The sequence below is a fragment of the Penicillium riverlandense genome (genome assembly GCF_028828495.1).
Source record: "Penicillium riverlandense strain IBT 135883 chromosome Unknown utg000003l_segment0_segment0, whole genome shotgun sequence".
Classification (NCBI taxonomy): domain Eukaryota; kingdom Fungi; phylum Ascomycota; class Eurotiomycetes; order Eurotiales; family Aspergillaceae; genus Penicillium; species Penicillium riverlandense.
This window is the reverse complement of record NW_026643196.1, coordinates 3,188,187-3,206,180: the sequence shown is the minus strand read 5'-3', so window position 1 is coordinate 3,206,180 and position 17,994 is coordinate 3,188,187. Positions and strand designations below refer to the sequence as shown.

Below are 17,994 nucleotides of genomic sequence, written 5' to 3'. Positions count from 1 at the left end.
TGTACATACAGGTACACATCTAGGCAGTATGTGCCTACGTCGCACCCCTTCCTACATAGAACTTGGAAGCGTCTAAAGAACTAGGTAGTACGGACCCAGTAGTATGTGCAGCACAATGCACGGGACACATCTAGCCGGGTACGAAATCTCCAATATTGATTGACTCGCAAGCAGGTTTGTCGCGTCTTGTCCCACCTTCTTCTCCGGACAGGGATCTTCCCTCTCCCCTAGTCAGCAAATGGCCACACATGTTATATAGCTATATAGTAATGATAACTAGGCCTGTTTGTTTGTTTGTTATCCTACCTATCCCCATCCCCTCTCATCCCATCCCCATACTTGTTCTGTGCCTTGCCTTACCCGTACTTCCTCCGCCTACGATGCGGTTCGCTCACCTCTTCCTCCCAGTAGCGGCAGTGGCACCGCTGTCTTCTGCATTTGTGGTTCCAGATGAGAAGGTGCTAGGCCAGTTTCGCTTAGAGAAGCAGCAGCCTGAGCGAAATGCTGGAGAGCTGGATGTTCCTTCTCATGTTGTGGATATTGAGGAGGATGATATTGATAGTGATCTGTTATGGGCTCTTACGATGATGAAAGATGAACATGACTCCGTCTTCGATGTTGTTGATTCTTATTCTTATATCGCCACTCCGGAGGAGAGCGGGTGTACTAGTCAGGAAGATGGGGAGTATGGCGACGATGGTGATGATAGTGACAGCGATGATGAGGGCGATGATGATGATGACGACGATGGAGAGCACAGAGCGCCCCATCGCCGTCCTCGTCGTCCTCACCGTGGTCCCTACCCACATCCACACCCGGGCCGCTGTCCAGGCTCAGATCTCTGCCCTGCGCAGCTCACAATCTGGGAACTGCTCAGCGAAGACCGCCAAACAGCCCACCTAGCCGACATCCTCTCGTCAGACACAAACCTGGTAACGCTCCTAAACAGCTCCGCAGCGAACTACACAGTCTTCGCACCGACAAACCGCGCCCTCGCCCGTCTGCCGCGCGAAGGGGGAGGAGGCAAAAAGCCCTCGCGCAAGTTCCTGAGCCGATTGCTGCGGTACCACATTATTCCCGGCAGAGTCGGCGTTGAGGAACTTGTTGCTGCTGGACTGCAGACGCTGCCGACGCTGTTTAATGAGTCTGCGCTTGGGAAGAATCTGCCGCAGAGGGTTGTTGTCTCCAGAGGGTTTGGGGAGGAGGTGGTTCTTAATTGGGGCGGGAGGGTCGTTGTTGGTGATATTGTGAGTATACCTAACTAATACTTATACATCTGATGTATAAAGAAGAAGAACTAATCATTCTACAGACAGCAACAAACGGCCTCATCCACGCCATAAACACCCCCCTCGTGCCACCCCCTCTAACCCTAACCCAGCTCGAGCTATCCCCCGAAACATTCAGCACCTTCACATTCGGCCTCTCCAAAACCGGCCTAGACAAGAACCTGACTAACAAGAAAAAGAAGAACCACAAAAACGGCCGAGGTGGAACGACCTTCGTGCCCACGAACGAAGCATTCAAGCGTCTAGGCCGGCGCGCGAATGCATTCCTGTTCTCGAAACGGGGAAAATACTGTCTCCGTGCGCTGCTGCAGTACCACCTTGTGAGCAATCAGACGCTTTATTCTGATGTATTGTATACATCCACCGGAGGGATTGAGGTGTTTAGTTCTAAGTCGAAGATGGGGAGGGGGGAGGAGGGCGGGAAGGAGAAAGGGGTTCACGTTGTTTTGCCGACGAGGTTGGGCAATCGGACTGTTAGCGTTGATCTTAAGTATAGACATCATTGGGACGTGGTGATGCGGGTGAATGGGTTCGAGAGGGTTGTGGAGTTGGATCGGATTGCGAGGGATGGGGTGGTGCATGTTCTGGATCGGGTCTTGATCCCGCCTAAGATGGTGGGTGAGAAGGAAGAGGAGCCGAGTGAGGATTCGGGGGAGATAAGTCCCGAGGAGTTGGAGGAGAGGCTGCTGGGACAGTTCGGGGTGGAAGGGGAGCAACCGAGGATTCATGCTGAGCTGTGATGATCACCACAGAGAGAGAGATACAATTGCATTGGGATAATTCTTCATTCTTTGAGTTATTTGATTGTATATCCATCGAACGGCAGCTGCATGCCGTGTAAACCAAAATGCCTGCCTTCCACTCACAATGCCTCGCGGCTATAACAATACCTCTTCCCTTCCTCGTATTGCTTGCTGTTCCTAGACAATAAAAAAGCAATCCCAAATTCATATAATCATAGCATAGCCACATGGTCCGAAAAAAAAAAACCTCCCTCCCTGAGTAGTTAATGCATTCGCCGCGCCGGCTTCATCAGCGACTGGAAGGACGACTCGAGCGCCTTCTTGATCTCCTTGTAGCTGACAATAAAGCAATTCTGCTCGTCCCGGCTGATCAGGGTAATCTTCTCATCGGTGCCCGCGTCCAGCTTGTTCAGACAGGTCAACACATGCCCCAGATCGACAACCGGATCGCCCTGAGCATCCACTTGATGGAAGACATAATCGCGGAAGATCTTGAGGAAATATCGCTCGCCGGTCTCCGACCACTGCCGGTCATGTTCGTATTCTGGCCGCTCGTTGACAAAGTTCAGCTTGGTCATCAGACGCACGAGACGCCCGTTCTCAAGCTCGCGGCTGAGATCCGACGTAAGCTGATCGTCCAGATGGAGTGCCGAGTCAAAGGTCGACATCAGCTGGGATGAAATGCCCGTGATGAATATATCGATCGTCCGATCCTGATCCTTCTGAAGTCCATTCAACAGCCAGAAGACCGAATTCTTCAGTTGTGGGCTGTACGCCCGAGTAAAATGCTCCATGGCTTTAGTCGGGTTGTGCATCACATTCGGCTGGTTGGCGCCGAGGGCCACAATCAATTGCCCGAAATTGACCAGATCCTGCCGCTGAAGATCGGCTACCGTCCGCTGCGAGTCATACTGCACCACATCCAAAACGCCACAAGCGTTCAGCCGAATGCGGTTTTTGCCGCTCAACAAAACCTTGCTCGGTTCGAGGACTCGTGCGGCAAGGCCGTTGGTGTGGATCGATTTGACAGCGTTCGCAATCTGAGTCATGTAGCCCCAGATCACCTGCTCGGGGATATGGGTGTTCGGCCGGTTTTGAAACCGCTGACCAGCGCCCAGGTGCTGCTCGGCAAGGGTTTTGGACAACGGATGATAGTCAGTGACAAAGATCAATGAGCTGTCTTGGAAGCTTCGACTAGTAAATGCATCATGCAAAGTAACCACGCTGCCGTTGCACACCCGCTTCCAAGCTTGGACTGATCGGATCGCCTTTTCGTTAGTCAAGCGGAAACCTAGACCGATTGATTAGTCGTGGGTTTATTTGTGAATCAAGAACGGCATACCTTCTAGTCTTCGTAGGGCATAAAAGTTCCCATCTTTGCTGGACTGTGCTTTGTACACCCAGCTGGGGTAGCCGAACGTAGCCGCGTTCTTCTGGTGAGTGAGATCCAAGGGGACGAGGGAATGGAAATAATCGACTTGGGAAGGCAGTGTTGTGTCTAATGTGCTGTCAACCTCATTGAATTCTCGATGGAGAATGGGTCCAACGTACTGGGTAGGGTTTGCAAGGTGGCAGCAGCCTTCTTCTGGAGTTCTTCGCGGAAGTCATTGGGGAGGAAGAGATCATGGACATTCCGTTGGTAGCCAAGGGTGTTCTGGTTGTGAGGGCCAATCGGGGCATACAGATGGTACTGGACCTGCAGGGTGTCAGACATATTCCCACCAAGGTTCAGGAAGTAGCATACTGGTTGCTGGAAGCCAGTCTGGTTTCCGAAGAACGCGGTTCCCCCTAAAGCGGCCGCAGGATCGTGAGAGTAGGGGTTGGTCGGCACGGGGCCCACAGCGCCGGGAGTGCCCAAGGGAGTCGAGGCGTTGACGAAGGGATCGAAGGCGTTCGAGGCTGTGATGCCTCCATTGCCGTTACCCTGGAGAGGGGCCTGAAAGGACGGGTCAGTATGATAGAAGAAATGAGCGTGGCTCGAGCTGTGATATGGGTAATCGTATTGTTCGGGGGGCTGCCACGCCCATGTTATCTCCGGGTGTGGATCGAACGGGTCAAAGGTAGACGGGCCCATGCGATGCAGTGGACGTGGTGGCACGCAAGACACAATGGGATCAAAGTCATCCGCCAGAGCATTTAAGCTCCGAGTAGAGCGGTTGGAAAAGGATCCCAGCATTGTTGGTTGTGTAAGGCAGGGAAGGGAAGGGAAGAAAAGTGTCTCGGGATGTACTGAAGGAAGGGACCAGTCAAGCTTACCACATCAAATCCCTGGGGTACAAACTCCTGCACCTCGGCCACGGTCCAGTCGGGCGTCGCGGTATCCTGTCTCGCTGCTGAGGTTGATTAGCACCAATACGTCTCGAATCTCGGGGCAGACTCATACGGGACGCTGCAGTGCGCGGCTGGAACGGAGCGGCGTTGGCGGCTTTGGGCGAGATGGTGGACCTCTTGGGGGTAGACGCACCGTTGCCCGACAACAGCGACGGGGTGAAACTAGGCGAGTCCACGTTGAATCGTTTCTTGTTCGCCGCGCTGATGATTGTCAGCTTTTAGGGTGTCTGAATAATGGTTGGACGAGTCTTCACCTCTCAGCTTGAGCTTGATGCGCGGCATTCACTTTCATCGGATCGTGGTTAAAGGCACACCCTAACGCTCGAGTCAGAGCCATTCAATCGACACTCTCGTCGAGAATACCTTTATCTTCATAGCGACATCGTCCATATATGGTTACATTGCGGCACAACGTATCTTTGGCGTTCTCTGCTTTACAAACACAATCAGTCACTCTCCCACGCCCCTCCAGATTGTTCATCCATCCGATCTCACCTCGTGTCTTCATCTTGGGCGACCCTGTGGTGCGACGCGAGTCGTCCAGCGGCGGCTTCCCGGTGGACGCCATAAGCTGGGATGACTGATACCCACAAAACGGTACGAATCAGCGCAGTAGGATCTCCATTGACACTACACTCGGCAAGACGAAGCGGATCGGTTTGCTTGGGGGTAGCCGCATTCCCCTACGGTCCGATGCCTCGCGAAACAGGTACACGGCGCGCGGTGGCGGGTCAATTCTGGGCGGAATCCGGGGCAGCGGTCAAGGGCAGACCGGCCGGAGCAGGTGACATGCGTTTTCCGATAAAAATAGGATATATAATAGTCGCGAGCAATTACGAAGAGAGAGTCGAACGAGATGACGCGGGGCGACCTTCGGAAGGGGGAAAGTAAGTGCCAGGCGGTGAGGGAGCTCATAGAGAGGACAGCTTAGCTGCACTCTATCTCAGTCTGGTATCTTCCATTGTCATCAACATGTCTGACCTCGACATCGGCCAGCTCTCTGACAGCGAGAGGTCCGCGCTGGAGACCTACACTACCCTGACCGGCCAGGAACCTGCCGAGGCTATCCCGTTACTGCGTCGGTCACAATGGAATGTCCAAGTGAGTCGTGGTTGGCCCCATATAGTAGTACCTCTCATGCTGATACACCACTCCACAGATCGCCATCTCCAAGTTCTTCGATGGCGAAGGCCCCGACCCGGTCGAGGAAGCTCGCTCGTCCATGAACGACCCTCCACCGCCACCACGGCCAACCCGCCGCACCCAAAACCTGATGTCGGACGATCTCACGGCAACCATATCTCCACCAGCCATTCGTAGGGCCGATCTCGCACCCCGAGTCGACACCCAGCCCGAAGACCAACCCGTATACCGCCCGCCATTCATCCTTGCCCTACTCTTTACCCCATTCAGCCTGGTCTACCGACTCCTCGCCAGCTCATTCCGACTATTTGGGACTCTCTTCCCATTTCTGCCGCGGCTATTCACCACCACCGTCAACCCCGCTCTACAAGGCGCGAGTCGAAACACAACCGGCCGGCGAGCACTAGGCCCCAAGGACACGGCGGCCCGGTTCATCCGCGAGTTCGAGGAGGAGTATGGCTCGCACACGATTCCGTTCCTGGAGAACGGGTACAACATGGCGCTGGAGAAGGCGCAGCGCGATCTGAAGTTTCTTTTGGTTATTCTCATGTCCCCAGAGCACGATGATACCACCGGCTGGGTCAGGGATACGCTGCTGGCGCCCGAGGTGGTCGAGTTTATCAACGACCCCCAGAACAACCTGCTGGTATGGGGTGGCAACGTGCGGGATTCCGAGGCGTACCAGGTGTCCAACTCGCTGCGGTGCACCAAATTTCCCTTTGCGGCGGTTATCGTGCACACGCCTAATGTGTCCTCGACCGCCATGTCGGTGATAGGCAGAATCGCAGGCACCACCTCCCCGTCGGAGATGGTGTCCCGATTGCGGACCAGTATTACGTCCAACCAGGAGCCGCTGGAGCGGATCCGGTCCACACGCGCCGAGCAGCAGGCCTCCCGCAGCCTGCGTGAGGAGCAAGACTCTGCTTACGAGCGGTCATTGGCCATTGACCGGGAGCGAGCCCGGCAACGCCGCGAGGCAGAGGCGACGCGGCAGCGCGAGGAACAGGAAGCGGCAGACCGACAGGCCGCAGAGGAGAAGCGACAGAGCGATCTCGCGCAATGGAAAGCCTGGCGCACGCAGTCTCTTCAGCCCGAGCCGGGGGCGGATGTCAAAGATGCCGTGCGGATTAGTGTCCGACTTCCATCGGGAGAGCGAATCATGCGCAAGTTCGCACCAGACGCAGATATCGAAGAATTATACGCTGTCGTGGAGTGTTACGAGCTACTGCAGGACGAGGCACGGCCAACAGATGTGTCTCCCCCGGAAGGGTTTGAGCACCAGTATGGTTTCCGCTTGGTCTCTCCCATGCCGCGAGCGGTGTTTGCGGTCGATGACGGGGGCACGATCCGTGATAAGATTGGGAGGGGTGGTAATCTTCTGGTTGAGCCGATTGAGGATGAAGAGGATGAAGACGAAGAGGAAAAGGTGGAGGCGGAGATGGCATGATGCTGTACTCCGCCTTCTTCTCTTCCGTGTATTACTTGTTTAGTACTTGGCGTTCAGCATTCTGGTGGGCTTATGAGATGAATACCACGTACTTGATGACAGTCGTCTAGTTCTTCAAGTAGTTCGAGCCTAGGCGTGTTTCCCTTGCATATTCGTTTCCGTCGCATCAGAGCAACTATATCAGACAAAGAGACTTCATCTCCACTGCAAATGCCCGAACAGCATCCAAAAACCGATCAACATCCTCTTCCCTATGAGCCAGATTCAGCGACACAAACCCACGCCGACCAACCATGATCCCGCGTTCCAACATGTAGAAATAGAAACAGTCCCGTAACACCTCACTATTCCCACTTCCCCCAAAATGAACCCCAACCGCGCTCCCCATCCCCGAAAACTCGATCCCCACCCACTCATGGTCCCTCGCAATCTCATTCCCCCGTTGACGCAACCCATCACCCAGTGCATTCAACCCCGAAAGCGACTCCCTCGTCACGAGCTTCGAACCTGCCAGCGCAGCAGTCATGGTGAAAACATTATTGTTAAACGTGCCAGAGTGGGTGAGCACACGACCAGTCCCGGGCGTGCCGACAGCAGGATCAAATTGAGACATGATATCGGCCCGTCCGCCAAATGCACCGAATGAGAATCCTCCGCCGATGTACTTCCCCAGCGTTGTCATGTCCGGACATATCCCAAAGTGACCTTGCAGGCCGTTGTAGTGTAGTCGGGAGGTGATGACTTCGTCGAAGATGAGGACGGCGCCAGTCCGAGAGGCTTCTTCGCGGAGAAAAGTGAGGAATTTTGCTGTTGCGGGTAGCATGCCCGCTGCGCCTTGCATTGGTTCGACTAGTATGGCGCCGAGGTCGGAGGTGATTAGCTGCCGGGTGTGCTCGATGTTGCAGTATTCGCCGAGGACAAAGTCGAAGGGGAGAGTCATGGGGTTTGTGTCGTTGGCGAATGTTAGCGTACCTCCATGGTACCCATTGCGAAAGACCAATACCTATATATGTCAATGAGCGAGAGAGAAGGGGAGCGCAGGAAAAGCACGCGCCATACCTTCTTCCTCCCCGTAAAAGCCAACGCAGCAAGCAGCGCAAACGTGTTAGCCTCCGTGCCAGAGTTACAAAACCTCACATAATCAATACTCGCAAACCTCTCCTTCAGGATCTCCGCCAGCTGCGCCTCTTTGTTCGAGACCGCGCCCATGCTGAAGCCATTCGACAGTGCTTCTTTAACTGCGGCCTCTATCACGGGGTGCGAGTGGCCGTAGAGCGCCTCTGAGAAATTGGACGTGAAATCCAGGTACTCTTTTCCGTCGATGGAAGTGAGATATTGCGCTTTTCCGCTTTTCATGGTCAGAGGGAATGGAGCGGAGCTTAGGACGGATCGCGTGTTGCCTCCTGGTAGAGATTTGCGGGCATTGTCGTGGGATGCGCGGGATTGAGGGTTTGTGGTTACGAAGTTGTTTATCAGGGTTGAGAGCTTTGTTTGGAGGGTAGCAGCGCTGACGTCTGCGTCTGCTCCTGGGCGTGGTTGCTGGGTGGTGGTGGGTTCTGGGTGAGGTACTGCGGTGGTGTTCATTTTGAATATTTAAATGGAGGGTTAGATTTGGATAACCGTGTCTTCTCATATAGCTACAGGTAGTTTTGATGACTTGTTGCCTGTGCTTGGGGTTGTTGAACATGCGTTCTGCTCTGCTGAGAAGACGTAGGTGGGGTTGTGGAGTCTGCCGATGAACTAGTCAACTGCCGTCCAGCTGTGTATAGATCTGGGGTTTATTTTCCTGACACTTTCTCTCATTCTTGGGGATTATTAGCATTATACTAGGAGTTAGTCAGCGTATCATCCCGATGCCCTTGTATATCACCATGTAACAGGTCAATCACCGGGAATAATTTCGTTGGTATCCTTCCACTATACCTCGGCAAGCAGGATAAATACAAAGAGAACTACAGCGTTACATAGGCCGCCGCAGGATATCAAACTATATCCGTATGTAATCGGTCCCCGACGTCTGTCCGTCATGCGGGGACGTGAGTCTGCAAGATATCGGTCTGCGGCGACCTCCTAATACCTAATCTAGTCTTGCGTAGCAGCATCCTCTTTAGGACTGTATTTAATATGCCATTCTCCCTGAACGATGATCTGCGCGCCTCTTCGCAGCTGGATAGCTTTCAAATATCAATATGTATCTTCCTACGCTTTTTGCTTTTGCCTTTGCTTCAGTGACATCTGCAGTTGCCACAATTGCCAATCCAACCCTAATCATCAACGGGGTCTCCTTCGCCACCCGTGCGCATTGGATGCGTCTTGCCAATGAGGCACTTTCCCTGATCGGTGGTTCTGCCTGCCCATTCGCAGCATTCGGGTCCGTTATTGTCAACCACACGCAACATCCCGATGGGCTGGGAGAACTGGTGTGTATGGGCGCCAATTCGGCGAGTCAAACCGGGAATCCGTCGCTGCAAGGTGAGATACTGCCAAAAAAACAACACAACTCAAACCTTATTGTTTTTTTCTAATTACAACACCTTCTACATATACCAGGGGAGATGGCCGCTATCAAAAACTGTACCGCCGTCCTTACCGATCCGCGCGGCAGGTTTCAGATGAGCCCGACCGAAGCCCAAGCTGCATTTACCGACCTCAGCTTGTACACGAATGCGGAGAGCTGTCCGATGGTAAGCAGCGTTGGCATCCCTGTTTATTTTCATCGGGACTTGGAGCTGATGTATATACAAAAGTGTGCATCGGCCATTCGCTGGTCCGGGTTCCGGGAATATATCTACGGCACTTCCATCGACACACTCATCACAAAGGGATGGGGTCAGATCCGGGTAGCCTCGGTGGACATCTTCGAAGCATCCTTCGACCTCCCTGACCAGGCTCGATTGATTGGGAATGTGTTGACCAATGAGACAGATCCGTTGTTCTTCTGGCAATATGACCCTACCTACCCTTGTCCCAGTGGGTGTTCGCGTACCAGCGATGGGTCGAGTTGTCGATCTGATGAATCCAAGACATAAGATCTAGGCCGCCTTGGCAGACATATATGTCAACACCACTTGCAATAACTCATGAACAACACTGGCGTCGTCCATTGAATAGTGAACATGTATATTTCTCAATTTTATTCTCATATTAACGAATTGCGTATAATTTTTCATCAAGATATCCGAACCCAACCAAGACAACGCAGTGATGGCGTGGCCACCGACCTGATTAATATCAGGCCACCGCAAGCAGATGAGGCGTCCAAGGGCGTTAGGGATAATGCATTGCATAATTCCGCTGAGTCAGGACCTCGAAGATCCCAGCCAATCGGATGCTCTGACCCCGGCATCCGAGACGGCAAAAAGACATCCGCCCTTGTCAGTCTCGGAAAGGGCGAGTCCCGTGCGGAGCACGTGGACTGGGCAACATGGCACATTCATGTCGGAATTGGGATGAACAAGTATGAGATGGAGTGCAAACGGGCAGGAAGACGGCTCCGATCGAACAAATGATCGAATAATCGTAATATCAGCATTCTTTTCTGGTCGATCCAGGTCCACCCGCTTCTATACTGGTGGGAACCGGGAGTCTGACCCTCCGCTCGGCTGCTTATCTCCAGTTCCCCCGTTTTCCTTTATGGGTCTCGCCTCCGGAGCCAAGCCTCGTCCCGGACCCGATGCGCGATGCAATCGAATTTTTTGCTCGGGTCCGACGTTCGCATGGTTTTTGATTCTTATTTATTCCTAGCACCTGTGGCACTCACACTCTTTCTTTCTTTCTCGTCATTCTTTCAAATTTTGTTCTTCTAAATCCTAATTCTTTTCTTTGTGTTCTATTCTGGCAGACGCGACCCACTCCCTGCCCGTTTGATGGTCGCATAATTTCTATAAATAATAATACACCCCCTTTCACCTTACTGAGGGTCGACGGTCACCATGTCTCTTTTGGGGACGATCAACCCCAGTTTCAACCCGGAGTCAGACCAGACGGCCGCGGTTGAGGCCCGGCGCCATGACCCGGCCGCCAGCGTGAGCTCCGACGACACAGCCCTCGACAAGGTCAACGAAGTCGGCAATGAGGAGGTCATTGAAGCCGAGGTCACTCGCCTGGCCCGGCAGTTGACTCGACAGTCGACGCACTACTCTGTTTCCGGCGAGAACACGGAGAACCCCTTCGCGAGTACCAAGGAGGACTCCACATTGAACCCGGCCAGCCCTAATTTCAAGGCCAAGAACTGGATGAAGAACCTGCTGGCTATCACCTCTCGCGACCCGGAACGCTACCCGCAGCGGAGAGCGGGCGTGGCGTTCAGGAATCTCAGTGTCCACGGCTTCGGCAGTCCGACAGACTACCAAAAGGATGTCTTCAACTCTGTTCTGCAGATTGGAGCGCTGGCCCGTATGCTTACCGGAACTGGCAAGCAGAAGATCCAGATTCTGCGGGATTTTGATGGCTTGGTGAAGAGCGGCGAGATGCTGGTCGTTTTGGGTCGGCCTGGCAGTGGTTGCTCGACTTTCCTGAAGACCCTGACTGGAGAGATGAACGGAATTCACAAAGACAAGGATACCCACATGAACTATCAAGGTGAGCTACTTATAGAAAGCTAGGGGACTTATGTCTGACCGAATTCTAGGTATCTCCGACAAGCTGATGAAAAACCAATTCCGTGGCGAGGCCATCTACACGGCCGAGACGGACGTCCATTTCCCTCAGCTTTCCGTGGGAGACACGCTCAAGTTCGCGGCACTCGCTCGCGCCCCTCGCAACCGGCTACCCGGCATCACGCGCGAGCAATACGCTGAACATATGCGCGATGTGGTTATGGCCATGCTCGGCCTGACACACACCATCAACACCAAGGTCGGCAATGATTTCGTTCGCGGTGTCAGTGGTGGTGAGCGGAAGCGTGTTAGTATTGCCGAGGCCACCCTGTGCGGCAGCCCTCTTCAGTGCTGGGATAACAGTACCCGTGGTCTGGACAGTGCGAACGCACTCGAGTTCTGCAAGACACTCAACCTGATGACCAAGTATGCCGGTGCCACGGTTGCAGTGGCCATCTACCAAGCTTCCCAGAGTGCCTATGATGTGTTTGACAAGGTGACCGTGTTGTATGAGGGTCGCCAGATCTACTTTGGCCCCACAAATGAGGCCAAGGAGTTCTTTACTACCATGGGATTCGACTGCCCCGAACGTCAGACGACCGCCGATTTCTTGACTTCTTTGACCAGTCCGGCTGAGCGAATTGTCAAGCCTGGCTTCGAGAGTCTGGTCCCCCGGACACCCGACGAGTTTGCGGCTGCCTGGAAGAAGAGCGCCGCTTATAAGAACCTGATGAAAGAAATCGAAGAGTACGAGCAGGAGTTCCCTCTCGGAGGCGAATCAGTGCAGAAGTTCATCGACTCTCGTCGGGCCATGCAGGCAAAGAATCAGCGAGTCAAGTCTCCCTACACTATGTCTGTCTCGCAGCAGGTCAGTCTCTGTATGGTGCGAGGATTCCAGCGTCTGAAGGGTGACGCGAGTTTAACCCTGAGCCAACTCATCGGCAACACTATAATGGCTTTGATTATCGGTTCCGTTTTCTATCAGTTGGAGGACACCACGGACAGTTTTTATTCTCGTGGTGCTCTTCTATTCTTTGCGGTCTTGCTCAACGCTTTCGCTAGTGCACTCGAGGTGAGTTCCTTGTGAAATATCGCCCTATACATATGCTGACGGATTACCAGATTTTGACCCTCTATGCGCAACGTCCAATTGTCGAAAAGCAAGCTCGCTACGCCATGTATCACCCGTTTGCTGAAGCAATAGCGTCCATGTTGTGTGACATGCCGTACAAGCTCCTTAACGCCGTCACTTTCAACATCACGCTCTACTTCATGACCGGTCTTCGCAAGACTCCCGGTGCCTTCTTTACGTTCCTTCTCTTCTCCATCATGACCACCCTGACCATGTCCATGATCTTCCGGACCATTGCTGCCACCTCGCGTACGCTGTCTCAGGCTCTGGTGCCCGCCGCCATCCTGATCCTGGGTCTGATTATCTACACCGGTTTCACCATCCCGACTATCAACATGCTTGGCTGGTCCCGATGGATGAACTACATTGACCCGATTGCGTACGGTTTCGAGTCGCTCATGGTCAACGAGTTCCACAACCGGGCATTCACGTGCCTGCCTGAATCTTTCATCCCTGCCGGTCCCGGCTACGAGAACGTCGGCCCGGATAACAAGATCTGTTCATCCAAGGGTGCTCGCACAGGTCTCAGCGTTGTGTACGGCGATGACTATCTCCATGACGGCTTTCACTACGACAACAGCCACAAGTGGAGGAACCTGGGTATCATGCTTGGCTTCATGTTCTTCTTCATGGCCACCTATCTGATCGCCACCGAGTACATCTCCGAGTCCAAGTCCAAGGGCGAGGTTCTGCTCTTCCGTCGCGGACATGCCCCCGGAAAGCGATCCGAAGACGATATCGAGCAGCCCGAGACCGTGAGCCCGGCCGAGAAGACAGACGAGTCGAGCGGCAAGGAAGTCACTGCCAATATCCAAAGGCAGACTGCTGTCTTCCACTGGCAAGACGTATGCTACGACATCAAAATCAAGAAGGAGGAGCGCCGTATTCTGGATCACGTCGATGGCTGGGTTAAGCCGGGTACTTGCACGGCTCTCATGGGTGTCTCCGGTGCTGGTAAAACCACTCTTCTGGATGTCCTTGCAACCCGTGTCACCATGGGTGTCGTCAGCGGCGAGATGCTTGTCGACGGTCGTCTCCGTGACCAGTCCTTCCAGCGGAAGACAGGTTACGTACAACAGCAGGATCTTCATCTCCACACGAGCACCGTCCGCGAGGCTCTTCGCTTCAGTGCTATTCTCCGCCAGCCGGCCCACTTCTCCCATCAGGAGAAAGTTGACTACGTGGAGGAGGTTATTAAGCTGCTTGGCATGGAGCACTATGCCGACGCCGTCGTTGGTGTTCCCGGTGAAGGTCTCAACGTTGAACAGCGCAAGCGTCTTACCATCGGAGTCGAGCTCGCTGCGAAGCCGCAGCTGCTCCTGTTCCTGGACGAGCCCACATCCGGTCTTGACAGCCAGACTTCTTGGTCCATTCTCGATCTAATTGACACCCTCACCAAGCATGGCCAAGCCATCCTCTGCACCATCCATCAGCCCAGCGCCATGCTCTTTCAGCGGTTTGATCGTCTCCTCTTCCTCGCCAAGGGTGGTAAGACCGTCTACTTTGGTGAGATCGGCGAGAGGTCCTCTATCTTGGCCAACTACTTCGAGAAGAACGGCGCACCCAAGCTGTCATCCGAGGCTAACCCGGCCGAATGGATGCTTGAGGTCATCGGTGCCGCCCCCGGATCCCACAGCGACATCGACTGGCCTGCTGTCTGGCGCGAGAGCCCCGAACGCCAAGGAGTGCTGGCGCACCTCGCAGAGCTGAAATCGACCCTCTCCCAGAAACCCCAGGAGACAACCAGCGACGACCCGGACAGTTTCAAGGAATTCGCCGCTCCTTTCTCCGTGCAGCTATATGAGTGTCTGGTCCGTGTCTTCGCGCAGTACTGGCGCACGCCGGTCTACATCTACTCCAAGGCGGCGCTGTGTGTCCTGACCGCAATGTACATCGGATTCTCCTTCTTCCAGGCACAAAACAGTATCCAAGGTCTCCAGAACCAGATGTTCAGTATCTTCATGCTGATGACCATTTTCGGCAATTTGGTGCAGCAGATCATGCCGCACTTCGTGACGCAGCGCTCCCTGTACGAGGTGCGCGAGCGGCCGTCCAAGGCATACTCGTGGAAGTCATTCATGGCAGCCAACATCCTCGTTGAACTTCCCTGGAACACGCTCATGGCCTTCCTCATCTTCGTCTGCTGGTACTATCCGATCGGTCTCTACCGCAACGCCGAACCCACCGGCGCAGTGCACGAGCGCGGCGCGCTGATGTTTCTGCTCATCTGGACCTTCCTACTCTTCACCTCGACCTTCGCACACATGATGATCGCCGGTATCGAGCTCGCCGAGACAGGTGGTAACCTGGCCAATCTGCTCTTCTCGCTGTGTCTGATCTTCTGCGGTGTCCTCGCCACTCCACAACAGATGCCCGGCTTCTGGATCTTCATGTACCGCGTCTCGCCATTCACCTATCTGGTCTCGGCTATGCTCTCCACGGGTGTATCAGGCACTGAAGCCGTGTGCGAGCCCATCGAGTTCTTGAAATTCAAGCCGCTCCCCAACGAGACTTGCTACCAGTACATGGAGCCGTGGATGAAGGTTGCCGGTGGTTATCTCAAGGATAAAAACGCTACGGATGAGTGCTCCTTCTGCACCATCTCTTCCACGGACACTTTCCTCGGTTCCGTGGGGAGCTACTACAAAGATGCATGGCGCAACTTTGGATTCATGTGGATCTACATCGTTGCTAACGTCTTCCTGGCCGTGTTTATCTACTGGCTGGCCCGTGTGCCCAAGGGAAGCCGCAACAAGAGCAAGAAGAGCTCTGCCTAATTTCTTCTCCTTTTCTTTTAATTATTATACATAGATCCTTCATTTTCTTTTCTTGTTGCATATTTATTTTTCTGCCATTTTCCTTGTCTCCCTGCGTCTTGCATATGTCTCTACTAAACCGCAGCATCCTCTCCTGTCTTCTTTGCACATTATCTCGGTTCTTTGTATTTTTTGGTCTGTATGTGCAGTGGAAATATGGGGTTTACATTAGAGATAGAGGATAGAGGGGTTCCTCAGACTAAATATATGAAGCATGATCCAACGAGACTCTTCCTTCTTTTCTTGTAACTAGTTCTCGGTAGAAACCTCAGAAGGCAGATGTGAACAGCCCTCTTTCCTTCACTCATTGTTACATAATGGGACATAGAGAACTACATGTAATACCACAATCAACATCCGCCGCTGGTGCAATACTTGATGGAGGCAACTCCGAAGAAATTAGGATTGAGGTAGACCCTCCGAACATTGGTCATTCAGTCTACTGTAGCAGGGAACGGATAATAAAAAGGGATAGTACCTCGTTGATCAACGGTATAGACATTATTTCACAAGTAAAGAATAATCTAATTCTACGCGCCGAAAGAAAAAAGATCTACCACGTAAAAGCCTCCTCCACAAAATCCACCACAGCACCCCGTCCAATCCTCTCCCTCGCCGCATCTCTCACCTCATCCGCAAATGCGCCGGGCCCACAAACCGAAACAAGGGTAGCGCCCACACGCACAGGAAGCACTTCATCAAGAACAACACCGGGACGACAGCGGCCAGAAAGCATCTGCACCGACGCAGACGGAGACACAATATCGGCAGCGCGACGCGGTTTCGAGACGAACAGCTTGACAACCAAAATCTCGCGCCGCATCGGCAGGCGCAGGATTTGGTCCATGTATGGACGGATCCATTCCAAATGGTCTGTTGAGCGGATCGACCAGATGAGGTAGATTTTGCGTGTCGCGGCGCGGGAATCTGCGGCGCGTTGGATGAGGTCACGGGTGTACTGCAGGTGGTGGGTTATTCCTGCGCCGGCGGAGAAGAGCACTGTCGTGCCGTAGCTGGTTGTATTGGCTGGGTGGGAGCCGTACGGCCCTTCGAGGAGGCCTGTCATGCGGATGGTCTGGTTGGGGGAGGCGCTGGCGAGGTTGTAGAGCTTGCGAGTCATGCCTTGGCGGGCGCTGATGATGAGGGCGATTTGGGTGTGTCGGGAGCTGGGTGTTGAAGGGAACGATTGTTTCTCTAGTGCTGATGGGCTCATATATTTGTATTCTGGAGATAGCGTTTTGTTGATGGTTGGCTCTGCCCAGGCGATGGAGAATGGGTGCGACATCCACCACGACAGTCGTGGGATGTAGGCATAGACATGGCACCCGGGTTGGACCTGCACTAATTTGGGGAGGTGGAAGGTTACTCGGCATGCTTCGCCGGGGAGAGCTTCGACGATCATATTGGTGAAGCCTTTTGTAGGAGACATGTTGAGGTGGATTAGTCGGAGGAATCGGACGCTTCGTTCGAATATCCAGATGGCCGCGATGACATTGGACCAACTCTTCTGTGGCAGGCTGTCCATGTTCAAATGGAAATAGACCCCGAGGAAAGCTAGAAACGCCAATAGCTGATGCAGATGCAAGAAAGATTCGTAGAATGCATGGCGGATGGGTGATAGGGAATGCAATGACATAAAGACCATTGAGATTGTTCCCACCAGGCCCCAGCTGAAGAATGGCGTGTCTCGCAGGCGCATGAGCATGTGAGCGAAATTCTGCTCATCGCAGGCGTTGAAAGCCCAGGCAGCCGTGTGGATGACGACTTCGAGCATGATAATCCGGCCCAGCCAGCGGTGCAGCAGATTGTAGGTGTCGAAGCTGATATGCAAGAAAGAAATCAAAGGGTTGTTACGGCCAGCCAGAAGGAAAAGAGGCACCAGATTCAAAACGGCCAGCGTTCCAGCCCGACCACGAAGCTCGGCGAGCAGCGCTGCCTTGATGTTGACTCTGTAATCAAGATAAAAACAATATGCCAGCTGACTGATTAGGTAGAACATAATCAAGATTGCCTGGAACCGGGACGGCAACGTGCCCATGCTGATTGCGGACGAAAGCTGGATCTCGCGGTTATGTCTCTTCTTGCCCAGCGGCGCATATAGCAGATGTTTCTTCACTTTCGCCCACCAAGGAGACTGCTCCTGACTCCAGAACGTCTGTTGCCGCCTGTCAGCTGCCGAAGAGGTAACCTGGCGAAGATAGGCATGGCTGATTTGGGCGATGCGGCCACAGAAGACGCTCAGCGCGAGGAGGATGACTGAAGTGTAGATTATGCGAGTAAACAGGACGTCGAGAGGGATGTTGACACCTCCCAGGCCTCTCGAGTATTCGTAGATGTAGGTGACATTTGGCCCGTAGGACCGCGGTGCTAAGTGGGCAGCCATCGAGTTGGCCACCCTCCAGCGGGTGGGTTGCGAGTTGGCCGACTGCACTTGTCGGTGGTGGAAGTCAACTGGAGAGCAGCATGGATAGATGTTTACACGCAGAATATGTCGT

The 17,994-nt window shown here is 53.7% G+C and overlaps 7 protein-coding genes across 7 annotated transcripts; 4 read left to right on the top strand and 3 right to left on the bottom strand.

The window, feature by feature from the left end:
* Positions 1 to 380: 380 nt before the first annotated feature.
* On the top strand, positions 381 to 2,029 carry N7474_004958 (fasciclin domain-containing protein; the record flags this gene model as incomplete). The annotated part of the gene is made up of 2 exons (XM_057196373.1): positions 381 to 1,247; positions 1,313 to 2,029. 2 exons carry the CDS (start codon positions 381 to 383, stop codon positions 2,027 to 2,029), a joined length of 1,584 nt encoding a protein of 527 aa, XP_057053769.1.
* Positions 2,030 to 2,295: 266 nt separating this feature from the next.
* N7474_004957 (PAN-complex poly(A)-binding subunit PAN3) lies at positions 2,296 to 4,931 on the bottom strand (the record flags this gene model as incomplete). The annotated part of the gene is made up of 7 exons (XM_057196372.1): positions 2,296 to 3,323; positions 3,375 to 3,530; positions 3,584 to 3,968; positions 4,289 to 4,365; positions 4,416 to 4,564; positions 4,618 to 4,678; positions 4,859 to 4,931. 7 exons carry the CDS (start codon positions 4,929 to 4,931, stop codon positions 2,296 to 2,298), a joined length of 1,929 nt encoding a protein of 642 aa, XP_057053768.1.
* Positions 4,932 to 5,335: 404 nt separating this feature from the next.
* On the top strand, positions 5,336 to 6,953 carry N7474_004956 (clathrin-mediated endocytosis regulator UBX3; the record flags this gene model as incomplete). The annotated part of the gene is made up of 2 exons (XM_057196371.1): positions 5,336 to 5,464; positions 5,523 to 6,953. The coding sequence occupies 2 exons, from the start codon at positions 5,336 to 5,338 to the stop codon at positions 6,951 to 6,953; spliced, it is 1,560 nt and encodes a 519-aa protein (XP_057053767.1).
* A 175-nt stretch (positions 6,954 to 7,128) lies between these two features.
* N7474_004955 (uncharacterized protein) lies at positions 7,129 to 8,537 on the bottom strand (the record flags this gene model as incomplete). Its single annotated transcript, XM_057196370.1, has 2 exons — positions 7,129 to 7,956; positions 8,013 to 8,537. 2 exons carry the CDS (start codon positions 8,535 to 8,537, stop codon positions 7,129 to 7,131), a joined length of 1,353 nt encoding a protein of 450 aa, XP_057053766.1.
* A 605-nt stretch (positions 8,538 to 9,142) lies between these two features.
* On the top strand, positions 9,143 to 10,462 carry N7474_004954 (nucleoside deaminase; the record flags this gene model as incomplete). The annotated part of the gene is made up of 4 exons (XM_057196369.1): positions 9,143 to 9,425; positions 9,504 to 9,637; positions 9,701 to 9,923; positions 10,128 to 10,462. The coding sequence occupies 4 exons, from the start codon at positions 9,143 to 9,145 to the stop codon at positions 10,460 to 10,462; spliced, it is 975 nt and encodes a 324-aa protein (XP_057053765.1).
* Positions 10,463 to 10,885: 423 nt separating this feature from the next.
* On the top strand, positions 10,886 to 15,460 carry N7474_004953 (pleiotropic drug resistance family ABC transporter; the record flags this gene model as incomplete). The annotated part of the gene is made up of 3 exons (XM_057196368.1): positions 10,886 to 11,534; positions 11,584 to 12,623; positions 12,674 to 15,460. The coding sequence occupies 3 exons, from the start codon at positions 10,886 to 10,888 to the stop codon at positions 15,458 to 15,460; spliced, it is 4,476 nt and encodes a 1,491-aa protein (XP_057053764.1).
* A 592-nt stretch (positions 15,461 to 16,052) lies between these two features.
* N7474_004952 (ferric reductase family protein) lies at positions 16,053 to 17,882 on the bottom strand (the record flags this gene model as incomplete). Its single annotated transcript, XM_057196367.1, has 1 exon — positions 16,053 to 17,882. One exon carries the CDS (start codon positions 17,880 to 17,882, stop codon positions 16,053 to 16,055), a length of 1,830 nt encoding a protein of 609 aa, XP_057053763.1.
* Positions 17,883 to 17,994: the final 112 nt, after the last annotated feature.